At 41.1% G+C, this 21276-nt stretch overlaps 1 protein-coding gene across 2 annotated transcripts; it reads left to right on the top strand.

The window, feature by feature from the left end:
- Positions 1–206: 206 nt before the first annotated feature.
- On the top strand, positions 207–20834 carry cabp2a (calcium binding protein 2a). 2 transcript variants are annotated; one of them, XM_041933066.1, is made up of 8 exons: positions 207–338; positions 950–1132; positions 13444–13665; positions 16818–16848; positions 18341–18475; positions 19012–19121; positions 19270–19417; positions 19835–20834. In XM_041933066.1, exons 1-8 carry the CDS (start codon positions 279–281, stop codon positions 19858–19860), a joined length of 915 nt encoding a protein of 304 aa, XP_041789000.1. In that variant the 5' UTR covers positions 207–278; the 3' UTR covers positions 19861–20834. The 2 variants fall into 2 exon arrangements, with proteins under 2 accessions (XP_041789000.1, XP_041788999.1); XM_041933065.1 differs by lacking the exon at positions 13444–13665.
- The last annotated feature ends 442 nt before the right edge of the window (positions 20835–21276 follow it).

A 21276-nucleotide genomic window follows, 5' to 3' on the forward strand; every position in this document is an offset into this window, starting at 1 on the left:
GTGAACGCAACATTTACAGCAAGAGAAGCCAAGAGACGAGGCGGACAGAGGCAGATGAAAAGTGAGTGATGGGTGTCGATACAGGCGGAGAGATGAAAGAGGGAGAGCGAGAGAGGAGGAGAGAAGGAGGAGCAACAACGGTGGGAGATGTGCCTCAGATTATCAACCAGTGTCAGATGCTCTAGAGACAGACAAAGAGGAGGAGTGGACAAGAGTGAGACAGGAGGAGAGACAGAGAGAAAGAGGACGGCGCTGTGCATGCAAGCTGGGCTGCAAACATGACCGACACGAAAAGCGTATCATCCCTGGAGGCGCCAGAGGGGAAGTTAATCAAAAAGGTCAGTGGTTGTATGTGCCAAAACATGAGTTTGCAGCATCCTAAATCCTGCCTCTGGTGCTCAAGCCCGATATGACAAACTGTCTTCTGAAGCCTGGCTGGAATGAATGCACTGTTTACTTTATTTGTTTACAACTGTCACACTGAAATACTGCAATATAAATGCAATATCATTGTAGAGCAATACTACGTGTGCATGAAATGAAGCTCACAATCAGTCATATAATCAGCTATATTGTTTTTTATTGAGTTTTTTCTGAGTCTGTCAACCAAATTCTTCCAATGCAGGAATGTCTCTGAGCTGGTTTATTAAAAAGGGCATCATAGCATAGCATAGTATTATACTGTGAATGCTATTTGTGCGAATGTAATTTCATCTAAAGCGTGTGTGTGTGAGTGTGTGTGCTGCTGCAGCTTCTTTTCCAATACCTTTCTAGGAATTTTGGTTGCATTTAACCTTGAAGTGTGTGTTCATTTATTCATTCATTAATAATTGGTGATGCATGAATAGTCATCTCTCACTCAGTTCTCTTTCTACTGCTGTTCATTCACCATTCTGTTTATCATGTGTGGAACGACTTTCCAATTTCAGCCTCTCTCTTTGTCCTCCAGGGTTCCATCAAGAAGAAGATTGAGTCATTGAGGCGATGGAGCTCCGCTAGTATGAAGAGGCCTCCAAAGACTAAGGCCAAGACCTTGAGTCTGTCGTCCCCTGTGGGGGACCCCGATGACCTCTGGCTGCAAGAGGGAGACAGGAGAAAGCTGCGACCCATCGTTGACTCAGTCTTTGGACAGGTAGGGCACTGAACTGTGCGCTACATGTACATGTAAGAATGGCATGTCTCTGTGGCATCGCTAATATGTGCTTTACTGACACATGTACACTATGTTGAAAATGACAGTGTCCTTCTGGATACTGTCATTGACAAACTGAAAGTATTTATGAAACAAACTCAGCTAGACAAACTGCCTGTCAATGAATAAATGAATGAATGAGGAGAGGGTCTCGCTGCTGCGAGGAGTTTAAGTAGCAATGACCACATTAGAGGAAGTGAGAACTGTTGCTTGGCCTCCAAACAAAACTTTGAAAGCTATCAAACTATGATTTGATTGAAACAATATGGAGTAATGCTTTGATGAGTGAGCCTCTGTTTTGTTTTGTATCTTGTGGGCACACACGCAGATGCGCAAGTACACATGTGACACAAAACATAGTTCTGCAAGACTGCAAGGTAGCATACATGGATGTTTGCAATGCAGCATTCAGAATATTTAAAAAAAAGAAGCTTTGCAAATGTTTTATGAGGAAGGAAATGCACAAAACATGTTATGAGACCCCTGAATATGAGAATGTAAGAATATGACACCAACAAATACAAGAACAGTTCTCTAAGATGTTTATTAATAAGAATATTTATGCACTTCACTGGTTGATCCAGATTTACAACAACAGCACTGAACAGACAGACATTACAAATAAGCAGCAAAGAGGGAGTGCAAGGGTTTGAACCATGATGTCCTGACAAATATGAAGGTGACCCTGGGGCGATCACCTACAGAGAAAAAAAAGATGAGATTGGGAAAGATGATCTTTTCATTTCAAGTCAAGATCATGCTAAAAGCAATAATTAGATTTCTGATAGACAGGGAGCTGGCAGACAGGCCACAGACTAGAGGAAAACACTGAATAAAACAGTGACAGACAGCGGACAAGTCAGAGACTCATCACAGTGAGCCTCAACGAAGGAATAATCACCCTCTGAGTAGATCACCAGAGCCTCAGAGACTGATTTCACACCCTGACCTGCGACCTCCCTGACGACAAGTACGTTGTACACTGTCTGTAGAAAATAGAAACTCTGACAGAGTGCATAAGAGATGGACAAGACAGGAATGAATATGTCTTGAAAATTTTGTTTCAAAAGCTTCTGTTTTTTGTCAAAATTTTAGATTCAAAGTCAATAATTATAATTGGAAGAGCATCAGATTGGGCACTGCTGACTTTATGTACTGTGTTTGCATCGTCTCATATGAATCAGCACTCGTATGCTGTAAAAAGTGTTCTGTTTTGTGTTCTGAACACACGGTGCTTGTGTGCATGTGTACCCAGTGCACAAGCTGTCAAACCTTCATCTGTGCTTCGTTCAGCTTCCCATGTACAGCAGTCTGAGGGTACTGCTCCAACAGCTGAGTCTTGTGGTTCTGTGGTTAATTAAACTGCCTGTGTGCTGAAACTACACTTTGTGTTCCCACTGGATTGATCTGGATTTCTGATTCAGCCCATAGTTTGTGTGTACATCACCACCTGTGGCTGTGCAGCTCCACCACAGGTTTGTAGTTTTATTTGAGCAAAGACAAAAGACACTTTTTTTCTGTTTCAGATTGAATGGCTGAACTCTATATTCAGTTTAGCACAGTGTCTTTATCAACCTGGCCAAAACTGAAATACACAAGAATCTACTAATCTCTCATTGTTGTCTCATTGATGAGTCATCCATAAGCAACAGATGGAGTGAATGATGAGGAACTGAAGAAAGGGGGGGGCTGGGATGAGGGCCGGGGAGTGATGGATGGCTACGTGTCATTAGGAAAGAAAGAAAAAAGAGATTGATTGCAACATAAAGGGAGATTAGAGCTTAAACGAGCGAGAGGACAAGACAGTCGATCACACGCAGATCACTTTCACATCACTCACTCTACTGGGACACTTGAGGCACACGATGCATTTCGGTCAACTCTGACGAATTTGTTTGACAGATGCGACGCGTCACACTGTGACTGAATGCTTCAGTCAGAATGAGTGAGAGATTTAATCAGTTTCAAAGTTAAGACCTACAATGACCTGCATGCTAATCCATGTTTTACACAAACTTAATTACTCTGCTTAATTTTTTCTACCATCTGTGATTCCTCCTCTTTCTCATCTGTGTGTTTATGGACTCACCTTGTTTGGTCATTTCAGTCATGCACTAGAATGTCTTCACAGCATCTGTCAGTCGTTCTGTGAGCAGTCAGCTGATACATGCTGCTTTCATGATAGCAGTTGTGTAGACTGGTGATGTGTCAGCATGTCAAAACTGTTCAACAACGTCTCTTCCTTCTCAAAAGTTACTCCAAATGCAGCTGAGATTATCGTTTTGCCCAAATTTAGGAAATGAGCAATGTCACATAATCCATTGTATACTGATGAATTTATTTAATGTAGCATTTGAGAGGTTCTTAGTTAGTTAATTAGGGTCACAAATAGTGTATCACAGGCCCATGTTGTATTTACTTGGTGTGTGCAGATGGTCACTGATAAATAAATCACCGGAACTTCATCAGTGAAAAAGATTTAAAAGCAAGTTTTAATGCATAAATGCAAAAACATACACCCCACTGTTAGTTCTGACCAGCAGCAGGATCTCTTGTTAAAGGCGTTAAAGGGTGTAAGTTGTTAATAGCTGGGTGCTACAGATAAATTAAAGTGACATGGCTAACGCCAGACACTCTAGCAGCAATAAAGACACAGGACACATTTATTAAGATCACATTTTAAAGAATTACTGCAAAAGAATTACAAAATACAGTTTGAATTTTACACAAATGATCGTGACCACCAATAATTAAAGAGCTCATGAAAGAGGTGCAGTACTCAAGTTCACTCAGAAGGAGGTGGATGAATTGAAAACTATAATAAACTCTTAACTGGATGTGATTGAAATACAAATAACATACAGTATGCAAACTGGCTGAATTTCTTGTGGTCCTGGACACTAAAGCCAAATACTCCTGATTCTCTAAATGAGAAATGGAGTGACTGTGAGCAAAGAGTAAAACACTTAATTCTAGAGAAAAAAAAACTCAAACTCAACAAAGTTAATTTGGAGAGAGCACATAGGATAGGATGACCGAACAGGAATTTCACCAGGCTCAGATCCACCGTGGTCAAATTTTTTAGGTGTTAGGACAAAGAAGCTGTGCTAGAGTTGGCAAAAGACAAAGAAAATGGCAAACTTGCAGAAATAATAGATGTGTCGATTACAAATGATATCCATATTTTAGCAGTCACATAAACTCATCTTCACTATACATTCTCAGATGAAGTGAGTCAGTGAATATACCGTATGTACAGACAGGAACTTGCATGGAGGAGGGATTGTCCTCTAAATTCAGAGACATATTCCAGCAGAGATGAGACAAGACTTCATGCCTGTCGGTGTATTAGCCTGGTGGTTACAGGTTCACTTCCCACATGTCAAACCACTGTTGGTTGGACGCTGTTACAGGCCACATGCATGTGTGTGAGACGTGCGTGTGACATGTTTGACAGTATCTGTGACACTGCAAATTAGATTTATCTAGTGGGTGACCCGAACATAAATTGGATGTTGCAGGACTGTCCACTAAAGAGATAAGTCCTCAATTCAATTTAATTCAATTCAATTTTATTTATATAGCGGCAAATCACAACCAAGGTTGTCTCAGGACACTTTACATATAGAGCAGGTACACCAGACTCTTATGTGGCAAGGGGTATTGCAAACAGGACAGGGAGTAGGGATGGCTGGGTAAACTGAGAATACAAGTTACTGAAGTCAATAGGAAAAAGAAAAACATGATTTTCAAACTCAAAATAAATGATTGTAAACTTGATGGGAAAAAATGTGGGGCACCCTGAATGAAGTTATGGGAAAAAAATGTAGCCAAACCGCGTCTTCTATTCATATGGGTGACTCGTTTCTATCAAAACCACGTGATTAATTTCTTGTGTCACACGGGTGCAGAATCAAGCAACTTATGAAAGCCAATTCCTGAGGACTGAGGATGCTTGTCTGCACAGGAGGTGCCTGTGGAAACCAAACTCCATGCGGTAATATTTCACAGCAGATTGAAATGGTCGAAGCAGATTGAAGATCAGTTATTAAGAGCTGTGCAAATTTTTACCTCAACAGTTTCTTTGAGTCTCGTCCTCATGACCTGTCCTCAATCTCTCTCGGCCACAGGTGAAACTCCTGATGGCTAATGAAGTGTGACATCAGCATGACCCCGCTTCTCTCAGCCTGCTTCAATCATTTTCATAGCTTGCTTTTTTGGTTTGTTTTTTACTTTTGTTCCCTTTTGCCTTAGATTTTTAATGACATAATTATTTTACATTATGACATAATGTTTACTTGCGTGGACTGCAGAATGAGTAGTTGCTACCTTGTTAATGGTTAATGGGGATCCAATTAAATCAAATGAAAAATTAAAAAGCTGTGAGCCTGCCTGACAAGAAAATAGCGTCAAAAAAACGACAAAATATATTGTTTGTTCACGCCCTGCAGAACAACACATAAAAGCATTTTCTAATGTGACTTACTGTGTATGACAACAGGACCACGGCCTCTCGTCATAATGAGTTACTTCACTGCTCCTCTACTGAAGTGACAGTTTTAGTGCGAGACTCTTGAAATGTAATATTTTTATATTGTGCTGTTTTTATTTAAGCAAACAATCTGAATATTTCTTCCATTGCTAAAAAAGGCACAGTAGTTTGCCTGCTTGCTTTTTGATGAGTTTAGAAGGAAGAAACCATTGCCCCCCCACCACCTCTACATTTATTGTGAGTCATGGATCACTGTATCCCACATTCAGTGATTCCACTGAACACGGTTTGCCAAAGCTGTTCATGTATTCTGAGGAACCGTCCTCTGTGAGATCATGGTCTGACTTGTAGGTGCTGTCAGCTTCTGTGAGGATTTCAGGACACACTCTGCTGACTCAATAAGAGTTCCTGGAGATGCTTCTTGTTACGTTTTTGGTACCTTTTCCGGGAATAAACACCAACTTTGTCAGGACCAGTAGTCCTCATGGGGACCAAAGGCTGGCCTTAATGAGGCTGGTTAATTAAGGTTAGAAGTGAGGTATGAAGTGAGGTCAGGTTTAGGGTAGTGTTAGGCATGATTGGTTATGGTTAGGGTTAGAGGTTCGGCTGTCCACAGCAGAAGGAATTCAATGCACTGCTCTAAAAAGGCTGGCTGTGCAAACTCTGTCACAACGTGCAAGATGCAATCACGTCACTTTGCAGATGTGTTGTTGAGATTAGAATTAAGGTCTAAAGATGGGTGTGGTCCAACCTTACATACTGAATACTCATGTAATAATATAGAAATGACTGCTGGTCTGAACATGAACGTGTTGATGGGTGTTTCATCACATTTTGCAACAACAATCCAAATAAAAAGTGCTATAAAAGAAATGCTCCATCATAGCACTGATTGCCATGAATTTTAACTCTAGTCCTTTGTGCAACAACTCCAGCACTGTACATGTACATACACATACATGTACAGTTACAGTACAGTAATTTCTATTTGCTTATAGAGCAGGCAAACTTACTTCAATAACAGACTTTTTTTCTCCTTTCACATGTGAAATAATTAGCACGAGCGGAATTCTCCACTTTTTATAAGACATATGTTTTTCCAGTTGACATTTGCCAGTCATGCAGAGGGCTGTGGTGGTGTGAGAGTTTACACTGTGATATTCTTTCACAAAATTGTTAGCGTGACAAAGAGATTATGTTTTCTCTTGCAAAAATATCACAAATACATGCATTTGAATTTGAGTCACATATTTTGTTGGTAGAATTTAAGTCTGCCCAACATCTGTCGGTCAATCACTATGCCCCTCTGCGTTCTAGAGTTTTTAAAAAATAAGCTTTTAGTAAACAGGTTAATTTCAGCTGTCAGAAATTACCTCTTTTCATTGCAGGCTTTGCCAGAAAACATCATATCATGCATTTGTTGACAGTACATATAAAGCCATGTGAACAAAAAACAAGAGCAGCTTTAGTGGACAGATTTAAAAGCGGTTTAGTTTGATGGACCATTACCACTGGGGCGCTCTTAGCAGCAACAGTTGTGTCCAACACTCATGGAGGGAGAAAAAGAACATGCAGTTCCAATGTTTCCGTGACTTTCTCATCCTATTTTTCACAGAAAGTCACTAATCCATAGGACCTCCGGGACCTCAGAGAAACTCCATTCTAACTTTTAGGTCACATGAAAACACATAAACAAAGTCTGGACAGGTGCAGCAGGCATTATCCTCCTTTTGGGAATGGGTAAGTGGGCGGGAATGAGAGCAGGCAATGTGGGACAATCCAGGCAGCCATATGTGGCTGCAGCCTGTAAAATGATGTCAGGTTAAATTGAAACCCTCCGCTGACTGTAACAGCACTTTTTCCTTATATGAACTACAGCTGTGGGCCCAGTTAGTCCAGAGTCGGGGTCTAAGTTCAGGTCTGATAAAGGTTTGATGAAGTATTACTTAATATGTAATATATGGTTTAATATTATGTGTTGTTCTTGTCTTTCTTTGTTTCTTTATTTCTGTCACTGCGTCTGGTTTTACACACACACACACACACACACACACACACACACACACACAGAAAGACTATTTGCTAAATGATATTAAATAGTGTTTTCACCTCTGAAACAGAACTTGTATCTGAAGCTTTGCTGATGTTGACTCAGAGCTTCAGCCATCATGTGAACTGTCGGCAGCACTGCTGTGTCGTTTCTCATACATGTGTGCATCAGGCAGACGACTGCAGCCTTCATCTGTCTGCGATGGGCCACATTTGCGCGGCATCTCAGACCAATCGTAACTCAGCAATTTTGCCTCTGCTTGATCCTCCTTCCTGCAACTTGTTTTACAGGTGTTTTTGCAGTCATACCATATAAATTCATTTGCCAGAGAGATCAGCACATGTTCAAGGCCAGAAGGCATTCTTCGATGTGTATGGATGGTACAGATTAAACGGGCAAAGACTGAATGAAGGGATGAGCACTTTGTACTTGTGTTAAAGCTCTGACGTCAAACAGGCTTAGTATACTACACATAAGAGTGTTGTTACCCACCTTCAATGCACTGGGATTATGGTAGTAAACTTATGGAGATTCAAGTTGATGACAATGATACTACTTATGCAGGTTGTAAGTGGTATATAGTCACAATATGATGATAAGTTAAAACTGCCCTCATTCTTTCAGATTTGGGTCGGTTGAAGTGCGTATCTAATTTGTAGGTCACCCTGTTTGCCTCATATGAACTGATTCGCTGCATTTGCGATAACTTTGTGTTTGTATGCCAGCATGTAAGCATGCGTAAGCATCCAAACACACATGGACGCACCCTGTCTCGGCCAAAATGTTTGACCTGAACTACACCAGAGCTGTTGGCAGGAAAATCCTGACTTTTGAAATGTGTCCACCATGTTGTTTACTGCCCCAGGATTGGATTTTCTGTTGGCCTATCTTCTGTCCTTGTCTTTCAGGCATCTGGTGTGTTCGCTGTTGTCGAGGGATAGGACATGAATTCTCACCCAACTGCTCTGTTATGGGTTTTATGGCTGTAAAGCTTTGTGTTCACACCATGCTGTTGATTGAGGCCGGGTGTCAGCGCTTTTTTTTTCACAGAGCAATACAAAAACTGTTTCGCTGTGTGCATGTACTTTATGGCAGGTGCATGTGTCTGCTTTTTTTTACATGTAGCCCATTGTATATGCACTTTACATACATACAACACTTTATACCACCCTGTGCCATTGTTGCATGTAAAGGAAGCATGATCAAATGAAGCTGAAGCATCCTGTGCATGTTTGAGAAACATATGATGGGAAAAAATGCAGGAAAAAGCCCATTACAGGACGGAGGCTTCCATTTACTAATCTGGTGGGAGTCCAGCTGGATTCGTGGGCTAAGGCACATACTATTATATAACCGAGACACTGTGGATTGAAATCGTTGTTGCAAGTCATCCCATCACTCTCTGTCCTCTCTATTTAATAGAATCTCAGTGGATTTTTTTTTTAATTCCACCAAGTCTATAGAAAGGTCAGACTCAGAGAGGTCAGGGTCGGGTGGAGGATCTTGTCTGTGGAGCTGGTAGGGATTCAGTGGTTGTGCCCTCTGTGCTTGCAGTCAGATTTCCCCATTCAACATCTCCCCAGGCACAACTCCACCCTGCTGCTCTCTCCTCTCTCCCTCTGCTCAGTGTGCTGTCCAAAAAGAGCAGAACTACAACAATGGACTTAATGGCAGAACGAGGCTGACACCTGGTGGTGCCTCATGAGTATTACAGCTGAGCATAAATTCATCTTTTAATTCGCAACAAGCTGAGCTTTGCTGCACTCTTCTGGTGGTGTCAGAAGAAAGGCATCAGAGGAAAAGCAGCAATGTAGAGAGATCTGCAGCGAAAGGGGGGTGCAGTAGTTTAAAAAGATGGAGAAATTGTAACATGTAGAAAAAATATAAAGGAAGGTATGGGGGAATGTAGAGAGATGCTAAAAATGCATCAGTTTCCCAGATTGAACGCAGGGGATTAGGGCTGCAGGCGCTCGGCACTGGCTTTACACATACTGCGCTAATCTCTGGCACACACACAGTGCTGCACGACCAGCACCACACAACAGGCATCTACAGTATATTGATGTATGTGTGATGTGTGTGTAGGTGGACACAGATAAAATCATACACACACTCTATTTATTCCCCATTCACAATATCCCACCCACAGCTGCTGGACTAAATTTAGCATCGGGATGTGTATTAGAGGGATGTATGAAATTAGAGTTCAGCGGATCATGTGTGTCAAAGTCTGGTCCCTCCTGCAATTTTCATTTATTTCAAAGAGAGCATATGATCATGTAATGCTTTCTCATAGCAGTGACTGCAGCACAGCTGAATGATGACAGAGACAGAAACGGGAAAGGAGAAAGACAAGTAGGAAGGACATTTAGGAAGACAGTGAAAGTTTACCTAAATGTACCTAATTTTATTAGGAGGTCCTGAAAAGTAGAAGTCTTACTGTAACTGTTTCAACCAAAAACAAACAAAAAATAAATAAATAAAAAATCTAAATATATCCACTAATTAAAGGAATTTAGTGTTATCTCCCAGAATTACACACCTGAGCAGACCACAGGAGGGTAATATTTACAGAACGTGTTAAATGATTAAATAAAATGTGATCTACTTTAAATGCTGATACATTTCATAGAGTTTGGTTGGGATCTAGTCATTACAATGGATGGTTCAGGCATTCAAACTAAATGTAACAGCGGAATTAAAATTTAGTGTTATCCAGATTTGCAAACCTGGCACCAGACCATAATATAGGGATGTTTTATAAACATGCAATATAAATAAACAGTATAAATGAAGGAAGATAATGTTTGCAGGAAATATAACTGAACAGTTGAATGATTAAATAAAATGTTCTTTTGTAAAGCAACTTTAAGGAACTTTTATTGTTGATTTTAGCAGCCCCTGTGGACTTAAGAGGAAATATTTCCACCTGCTCGTGCAAGATCCCGATCTGATCAGTATGTTTGTTTTGGAAGTAAGTGAAAAAAAGACACAAAGTATTTTTAATACAATTCATCTTTTTAAACACAGCTGTTTGCAGATTGCGTAGTGATGTGGTGATGCATCTATTTGTGTCAATGTAAGATTAATAACTGTAATATGACGATGGTGAAACAAAGTAAACTACCATTCCTTAATCTAGATTACATTTAAGCCACAACTGATTGTTTGTTTGTAATTGTAAGTTTATTGAGAAAGCAAAAGTTAAAAGTGTTCAGTGATGGAAACATGACACAAGTGTGGACGTGCTAATTTTTGTTCCTTTTCCTGTGCGATGATGATGCATGTTGAAGTTCTGTATGTTGGTCTCTAAATATTGTCTGATGTCAGACAGAAGCGGCAACTTGCTACACTCCGTTTCCGATTTATCATCATCATCATCATCTCATCTCATAAAGGATAGAAAAAAGTAGCGCCACGGTATTGTAACTGGCCTCCATGCTGTTTTCTGCTGTTTTCCGCTGTTCCCTGTTCTCGAGCACATTCATACAGTGGCCGAAAAGTCCAGAACATTTCCGTTAGGAAACATGCTGTGGAAAGCCAAAACAAACATATTAAAAGCAACCTCACTGTCAATTCAGAACCAATGCAAAGCAGAAAACACACAAACTAAGAAAACAAGTGCAACGCAACACAACAAAGTGCTCCAGCCCTGTCTTTGATGCAGGGAGGGAAGTGGAGTAAAGAGGTGAAGACATAAAAAGGCAGGTAAGGTAAAATAGGATTTTACAGGGTTAGGGTTTTGGTTTTAGATTTTCTTAGTGTTCTTGAGTTTGAATCGTTTCTGAAGCTGCAGCACGTTTCTCCTGACGGAAATGTTTTAGGGCTTGTGCAGCACGTTTGCTCGTATCGGCCAACGGACATTAGTGACGCTGAACATGACACACAAGAGAAAAAAAAAACCTCTAACACTAGCAATGGCATAGGAGAGGATTACCCATGACCACATGAACACATATATGGTGTAAAAGTGGTGTAAGAGGAAGAGGCCTCTTTTCAAATCCTGCAAATTCTCACCATCTGTTGAATGACCGACCGATGACGGCCGATGACTTGTGTTTTCACTTGTGATCTATCGCTGTCGGCTTTTAGCTTTTTTTTTCCTTTTCTTTTTGTCTTTGCTGATCCTGCTGCAGTATCAGCCCTAACCACAAAGTATTAAGGCCCAAAGAGAAATCTCCTGCTTCTAGCTCGCCCTGTCTAAATCACTTCATCTGATGGAGTCTCAGGGAGCCGGACTGAGGGTCTCATTTGTTTATGTAGGTCACAGAGAGGCATCAGTATTACACTGAGACCAGTTCAAACTAGTTGTAGTATATATAAATACTAAATATTATTCTAGGACGTGTCAAGAATTTTCTTTGTGATTTACAAGCAGCTGAATAATATAAACACTCTTCCTCTATTTCTCCAACTTCAAGTCTTTACTCCCGTGTCCTGTCAACATAACTCTTTCCCTCTAATCTGAAATGCCAGGGATTAAACAGGCAGCCAATTCTCCATCCATAATTCTACCATCCCCTCCTCTCTCTCTCTCTCTCTCTCTCTCTCTCTCACACACACACACACACACACACACACACACACTCTCACATGCACACACACACACACACACACACACACACACACACACACACAGAGTTCTGCCAGACTAGTCATTTTGAGACCATAAGCATGATGTTTGAGAGGCAGAGAGAGGAAGGTGGGTGGCATGGATTAGATTAAGTTGGTCCAAATTCAAAGGATCACTCGTGGTGAGAGGGGCTGACAGATAAACAGAAAAAAGGGTGTGTTTGTGTGAGAGAGAGGCAAAGAGGGATAGAGAGGGAGAGAGAAAATGGTCGAGTCATGTAATCAGAGCCGGAGTCTGGCAGCAGCAGGTTGTTTCAGCCCAGATATGACCCAGCTCTCCCACCCCACCCTGTCAATCTCCTGCACCCTGCTGCTATTCCATAATATCACACTACATGTCTCAAAGCTCATCATCAGCCTCCAACAACCTATAGGAGTTCAGGATTTAATGCAACATCATATGCCTACCTTGCCTCTCGCCGGACCAATAGGATTTTGGATTGTTGCACGTGCACAGAGAGGAATCCTCATTCGCTTCCAGTTGTAGTGGTGCAAGTAGAAACATTTGCCGTTGGCACGCTGGGTGTGAAAGGTGTTTCCCCGTGGACTGCACTGAATTTAGTGTGGACTTTGGACTTTTATGTGACACCTGAGCAGAGAGGGAGAGAAAGAGGAAAAGAGGAGAGGAAACAGGGGAGAAGTGTGGGTACAAACAAGGAGGAAAGGGAGGGGGGAAGACAGGAAGAAGAGGGTAGGGTGATGGGAAACATCAACAAAGCGTCTAAAAAGAACAGTAAAAGGAAGAAGGTAAGGATCCATTTATTTGCTTTCAGCTGAGAGAAATACATTCATCAAAGTGAATTTCATCTTATTTAGATATGTAATATAATGCTTTGTGGACTCCATATGTAAGACTAATCATTTGTGAAAGTTAGTCATCTGACGATTTCCAAGCTACATACGATCTGTAAACAACTTCCTATTAGAAACAAATACACAATATGAATCTATATTTTGAAAGTTGACTCATGATTGCCAGAACATACAAACATTATAAGTGATTCAGCTTGTTTCATTGCAGTCAGGGGTATTTACATTGTGACTTTATCCTGACTCGGTTGGTTCCCCTCCTCTAAGGGGGAGTCACCCGTAGAGGGAAGCGGCGCCCCGTTATCTGCCGCCATGCTAGGCGGCCTGGGTGGTGCAGGTGAGGTGGACACGGATGATGAGGAGGAAGGAGGGATGGAGCAGGAGTTCGATGAGCCCCTGTGCGCTCTGGTTAAGAACTGCAACATGCTGCACAACTTAGTGGGGCCTGCTTGTATCTTCCTCAGACAGGGCTTCGCACAGAGCCAGCTTGTATGTATGACATTCACACACACACACACACACAATACAGATTTATTATAGGCAACATCACCCATACGTGTCTTCATCTATTTTCACAGTGGCCACGCTGTCCCATCCCATCTCCACCAGTTCCACCAGTGTCAACCACCATATACCACCATACCACTAGAATTCATAAGAGCTTTGTTGCTGAAAGTGATTTGTTTTGTGAAACAACATGAAATAATTCTATATAATACCTTGGAAGGATCCACTGTTATAATTAAAGAAAGAATGAAAGGATCTTTCATAGTACTTACTGTACTGTAAGTCCTATAGGAGCTGTGAGCTGTATAAAGAGAGTAATTGTTAATATAACAGATTGTACTAGAGTGACGGAGTAACTGGACCCCCAATTTGTCTAGCTTGTAATTTAGATCATAAATTCTCTTCCTTATGGTGCTGGAGATACCATGCTTGCCTCTTATTTCAGATTAATGTCTTATGTAGGGATGGGGGATATGGCAGAGATCAATAACAGTCATTTCCTGACTGTGCAATTAGCAGCAGTAATAGGAAAGAGTCATTAGGACATCAGTACAGTCACTGATCACAGGTAGCTATAGGCTACTGGAAGACCTTGGGCTGAGTCTAGAGGAGAAATGCTGCAATGGCTGCACATTTATGATGTATTTAATGTCATTTACACTCCATAGACTCTGTTGCTGTATTTTGTGGTTTTTGCTTTTTTTCAAAAGAAGTGTTAATGCTCTTAATGGAAGTTTAACATTTAACTCTCCTCACCTACACCGCCGACATCTGACTAAACTGCCCTTTGCATAGCCTACTTTATTCAGTCCAAACCAGCTGATGGAAATGTGCTTATTTAGCATTTTCCTTTTTTGCCACATTTCAAAAGTTCACCTCAAACTCGCCACTTGACCAGCGGGCGAGCTGATTTTTTGGCACCAATATGCAGCAGAAAACAACTCCCCAACTGTCCGGTCAGACCTGATCATATCAATCACATGCTTAGCTCAAACATGCCACAAGCTGCATGCAGCGACAGACACTCTTGTCTCTTTGTACTCATATATCTGAATGCACAGTTAGCTCCTTTCCCTTTAAACAGTAAAATCATTATTTTTATAGTAGGAATGACTTCTTCTGAGCAAGGCGTTGCTAGTACTGACAGACCCACAGAGAATTACCATCCACCTCTGCAGGTCCCCTCAGCTCTATGGAGGGTTTGGGAAGTTTTTCAGATCTTTGTTTTGTTTTATGGCCACAACTTTACTGGTTTTGTTCACTCTTACCTCTGATAATCCTAGTTTCCAGTTGGGATGCTGCTGTTTTCTGCAAAAAAGCTCTAAAGGTCAACTCCCTGAGTGGACACCATAAACTGAGCTAAAAGGAGAGTCTGAGGCGTGCACTTTAATTTATGATCAAATACCTACACTATAAAACTAATGAAGTTCCTATCAACACTTGCTGTGCTTTGTATTTAGTGCTAATAAGCAAATGTGAGCATGGTAACACACTAAAATAAGATGGTGACAGAATAATATAGTATTCCAACTTAATCCAATCAGCATGGTAACATTGAAGAGCACAGATAGAATTTAGGTGAAAGCACAGCTGTGCATAGTGTATTGTACACAGATCTGTTAGTATGGCTTGAGTCTCTCATTCTTGTTAAGTCATCAGTGGTAGAACTTTCTTACATCAGTCCAGTAACCCAGCAAAATACTTCCTGAGCACCACAGTCCTGAACCTGGAGGACAACTTCCCGATCTTACTTAAATGCATAGATCAGGGAAAGAGACATGATTCCTCGACAGAATAGCCTACAGAGATTAGTCTGTGAGATGGGTAGGGTGAGACTGATAGTCTTTACTGGTTATATCCCCCATAATCCCTTTGTTCTCAAAAGTGACAAATTAAAAATAACGGAATAAATACTCCTTCAGTGGCACATTAGGCCTGTACTTGAGTTCTAGTTTACGTGTGATACACATGATAGAATTGATGAAATCGGATTCAGAACCTTTTTTTGATGCTGGGACACTTGTTTCAGGCTCTTGAAAGCAATCAGTGGCACCAGTACTATGGGCCTGAAGGCAGAAAATGGAACAAGGAAGCTTCCCTGCCTCTGTGCGTGGACTTGGCTCAACCTGCCAGTCCCAGATTTTAGCAAAAAAGACAACCGGCAAAAGCAGCGCCTGTGTGTTTGCTCTGTGTTCAGCTGGTGCAGGTGCGTTAAGGCTTGTCGATCGATTGCCGGCCGAACCTCAGCACAGATGCAGATGAAAAAATCTGCGGCGGACAGGGAAATGAAAAAAACGATAAGCCTTCATGATTTGTAATACAATTTACAGCTGTAATCTCCCTGCCACTGTTCTCTGCCCCGCATCCTCTAATCCAGGCCCGTATTATTCCTGCTGCTGATGTCACAGCCTCACAGAACACGCCGTGAACAAACTTATCCCGGGATCACCTTCTGTCCACTGGCTGAAGCCGATTCAGCATAAACTGCACCTGTACATTTTTCTGCATCGCTAAAAGTGCAACTGTTCAAACTCATCTCTACGACATTTTTGGCTCTAACACCCATTTGTTATGATATTAATAATCTCTCAAAGTGCCATTTAATTGTCCTTTTCTCTCGTTTACTCAGTACAAGTTAAGCTGCGGTGGCTTTCCTTTGAGTTTTATCAACACACAAACCATTTCATCAGCTTTGTTGCGTGTGTGTGGGCCTTATTTTTGTGTGTTTGGAAAAGCAGGCCAAAAGGAGCGTGCTTGACTGTGCATTTGCAATGTCTTTCATAATACATTCTGAATGCTTGTCGTGGAGCATATGCACAGTAGACTTCCAAAGCTTCTCCACCAGGGAGGGCAAAATGAGATTGGACACAAAATCATGTAGCAGATCAACTAAAAAGGTTATTAGGGTCAGTCAGATCAAAACCCAAATAATCCTGTAACCGAATCTCTGCTGAGGCAGCTGAACATGAAAAATGCTTCACAGGAGTGAAGGGACCAGCCGAGGCACAAAAGTGTTTCCTGCATGTTTTGCCATCGTGACTGTGTGTGAATCAGAACTAGATGATACTGAAAGTGTGTGTGTAACCTGACTGGCTGTCCGTTTCTCTGCCTGTCTTCTATCCACGCCACCGCAGGACAGAGATCTTCGTCCAGAGGAGATGGAAGGTACAGAAATATCAAAAGCTTAATCCAAATCCTCCCTCCATCTCCTGCTCCCGCAGCCGTTGCCCTGAACCGCCTTCCTTTCAAACCTCAAACCATCTGTTCCACTGTGAGAAATTGTGCTTTACCGTATGGAGCAGAATTTGAAAAGACTCCCCTGACTTTGCCTTCTCACTGAATGTCAGCTATGTGAACAAGCCTTTGCTGTTTTTTATCTCACTTGAGCTGAAGAAGATCAAAGTGAAGGATTATTATTCAAAGGAAAAGATTATTCCTCACAGTTAAAGCACAGTTCAACTGTGTTCCTCAGATCCTGCTCACACTTTCACACTGCACATTCGCAGGCATCATTTGACAGTGGAATAAATGGTCACTGAAGTTTTATTGTTTTGTTTTTTATGTAGAAACTCAATGCATTTGTTGAAATAAATAAATTACTTGCATCACTTAAGTACACACTGACTCTGACATGTTAGTTGCCATATTTTGGAGAAAAATCAATCATCAATAATGGGGTACCCCTGAAAAAATTACCTTTTTTTATAAATTCTAATGGCTTTAAAAAAGTTAATAAATAGTTTACTAATGCTATAATCCATTGATAAGAGCAAATTTGTGACAGACCCTTTTGGCAGGAGTTTAACATATCTATTTTATGATGGTGCATCACACAACACTGTCGAAATCCAAAAAGATGCAGCAGGATCAGAGATATTTTGTTTCATTCCACACATTCTTCTTCTACCCACAATGCAACTCAACTGCCGACATGTCAGAGATTCGGGTGTGTTTTGCTAGCAGCAGCTAATACACTCTCATGTTGCTTGCTATAAGCAGAGATTTTAAAACTTGCAGTTTTTAGACCCCACCAACATTGACTCAAGTGCTTTCCCATTTAAGTCAAGTCAGATTTAATTGAAAGTCTTAAATTGTACGTGTTGCCAGTAAGACTGTCTGCAGCCCTTTTTTGGAAGTGGTCAGTAACCTGGTTTCCACCTAATTGTCAAAATCAAAATTTCTGAACTGAAATGGTACAAGTGGGTAAATGACAGTGATGGTCAGGACCAGTAAACATTACAAACTCAACATTTTACAGGCTTTGATTTCCAGTTTTTCTATCCCGATGCAACGTTATGTCATCATAGACAAATCTCAAATCTTAGTTAAAGCCACCATGAGTTTTAACTCTGGCTCCTCCCAGTATTATAATGTAAAAAAGACATTGTGGCGGACCCCCACCTCCACTCACACTCATAGATGTGATTTAGGACCATTAAAATGAATATGCTCAAAGCAACACAGACTGGACAGGTCTCTCCAGGTCTGTCTCATTTTCCTTTACAGATCAGGTTCATTTGAAAGATGCAATAAGCACATACAAATTATACACGTACGGCTTCTACATAAGACCTATAAATTATACACTTAGACCATCTGTAACAGTAATATCTCCATCTTTCTCTCGCTCATTCATTCTTTTTCTTTTACCCTGCAGAGCTGCGTGAGGCATTCAGGGAGTTTGACAAAGACAAGGATGGTTTTATCAGCTGTAAGGACTTGGGCGAGTGCATGAGGACAATGGGATACATGCCAACAGAGATGGAATTGATAGAACTCAGCCAGCAGATCTGTGAGTACTGCGTGTACATATATGAGAGAGACACACAAAAAAACACAACTCTGCTTGTTCTGAAGTTGAAGAAGGTAATTCTGGTTCACTGATCAACCGAAACAAGAGAGCAAATGTATATATGTACTCACCGGGAAATTAAACCAATAGGCTTTTGTAGATGCTGATAAAGCCTATGAACAGTATATTATCCCGTATTACTGTATCTGTAGCTGTAGTTGTTGAATGAAATAATGTAACTGAGTTAAAATTATAATTTATTTAACCAGTACAGTCACCATAAGTGCTGCATGTCAGCAGGCTGTAGCAAGGACATTCCCCATGTCTGTGCTATTGTACAGCCTGGCGGTATTTATCTGCCACTGATGGTATGAGTGCACGCTGTATATCCATAACGCAGAGCTCTTAAGGCTCCATGTAGCATTCAAGCTATAACTCCCCAGAGAACTGCACATAAGAAAAAGCGTCATACCACATATCGCTTATCAATCTGTGTTTTAAGTTAATAATGTGTGCTCCTCTTCTGTCCCCTCTAGGTGGCGGCAGAGTGGACTTTGAGGACTTTGTGGAACTAATGGGTCCCAAGATGCTCGCCGAGACTGCAGACATGATTGGTGTCAAGGAGCTGAGGGATGCCTTCAAAGAGGTCTGCACTACAATTTAATAACTTACAGCCAGACAGACCACCTTCTAGTCTCAGGGGACCCCATTTCCCCAGCTTTTACCTCTAATACATTTTATTTTATATGCGTTTAAATTTAGTTTTATCTACCCCATCCATTTTTTTTTTCCAGTTCGACTCTGACGGCGATGGTCAGATCAGCCTCGGGGAGCTGAGGGAAGCCATGAAGAAGCTAATGGGAGAGCAGCTGAACCACCGCGAGATCGACGAGATCCTCCGAGATGTAGACCTCAATGGGGACGGACAGGTGGACTTTGAAGGTGACTTAGTAATGCTTTAGGTGAAGATGCTGAGGGAAAACAAAGAAGGAACCAGGTGGCTGAGAGAGCGCAACACACTGCAGTTATTGGATTTTGTTGTGTGTATTTGCGGCGCACATGTTGCTGCAGATGTTTTCTTCCTTTGTCTGTGGTTTGGCTATTCGTATGTGTTTTCTTAAGATGCAGTGCATTGAGTTCCCTTGGCCAGATAAGCACCAGACACTGCTTTCAGGTGGTATTACAGAATGCTTGTCTCTGAAAAACAATGCAAATACAGAGTCATGATTTACCTTCTTTTGCAAGCAGCATCCAGTACTGACAGGAAAATTGAGCTAACACAGTTGTAGTTAAGAAGTGATAGTTAAACGTGATCCTTTTCCTGAACCAACAATAACAACAAATCATTTCCTTTCACAGAGTTTGTGCGAATGATGTCTCGCTGACTCCAAACCTCACTCAACTGCACTAAACCCATCATGGACCAGACTGCACACTGTTACTCTCGTGGAATTCTTCTTTATGTACAAAGACTTATTGGTGTCCATATTATTTTTTTTTCATTTACTTCCATCATCTGTCAAATATAAGAGAATCCCTTCAATGTGTCGCCGTTGTATGAATGTAATCTGTATCGAACATGTAATGGGAGATTAGACGGACAGAGGAGATGCTTTAACCAAAGCTGTGGTCTCTGTAGAAGTTCATTTGAATTTGAGTCTGAACTGAGAATCACATACCAGCAACAAATAATAACAATAATTACACACACACACACACACACACACCAGGGTTCAGTTGCCCTGTGGTGTTTGAGTTATGTTTTGTTTTGGTTTTTGTTTTTTCATAATTTGGGTGAACCGACCCTTTAAATATGCAGTTTACTACTTTATTTGACCTGAAGCTAAGTGTGTGAATATGCATTTGAGGTTTTATTGTCACAGTTAATAATGGCACATCTAAACTCCTCATAACAAACTGTCATGACTGTGTGACTGTTACTATTGTTTGTTGATGACAGAGCAGGTACATGAGATTATATTATATGCATCCTTTTTCTGCAAACTACCACATAAATTCATATACATATCAATTACTTAGCGTCATCGTCAGCTGTGCACTTTTGATAGAATTCATCCAAAGCAGCTAGATAAAATTAATGCAGTGTAATTTTTTTATAAAAATATCTTTTTGTTAACACTAACATGGTTATTTTGGGTGTCTGCTACACATCAAGTTTATGTCTATACCTTTGTTTCCCTGTTCAGATGGAACTGAACTGGATTGTCTCAATGTATGTGTTTATTTTATGCATTCATATAGTTTAATGTTTTATTTGTACAGTGTTCAACAAGTCAGATCTTTAAAGAATGCATTGTAAATAAAAAAAATAAGAATGACAATAAACTAGTTTTTGTTGACTTGGTATTTTTCTCATTTTTCTTAATTTAGCCATTTTGTTGATGAAATTGAAATCTGCTCTCAGCTTCCTCTTGTCTATGTTCGCATCAATTTCCTGCTCATAAAAATGTGTAAAAGCATGTCAGACATGTCACTGCTGACCTCTTCAGTCCCTCAGTGTTGAGGACCACGATGCGGCTGCACACCAGTTCCTCCTGTTGACACTTGTTGAAGAGTTGGATGAGCGCCCCCCTGGTCCCTTTCCTGACCCCAAACATGGTGCTGAACAGAATCGATTTTCCTGAGGCTTCACCTCCAGTGATGTAATGACCTTGAGCTTGCTGTTGGACTGCAGAATGTAGTGAAGCTCTCGATTGGGATGTTTGCTGCATCTCCATCAACAACCTGAAGACAAACCATCCAGCAGCATCGTGACACACAGTGCAGGGAGTTGTTCCATG

This window comes from Chelmon rostratus, chromosome 3 (assembly GCF_017976325.1).
Source record: "Chelmon rostratus isolate fCheRos1 chromosome 3, fCheRos1.pri, whole genome shotgun sequence".
Classification (NCBI taxonomy): domain Eukaryota; kingdom Metazoa; phylum Chordata; class Actinopteri; order Chaetodontiformes; family Chaetodontidae; genus Chelmon; species Chelmon rostratus.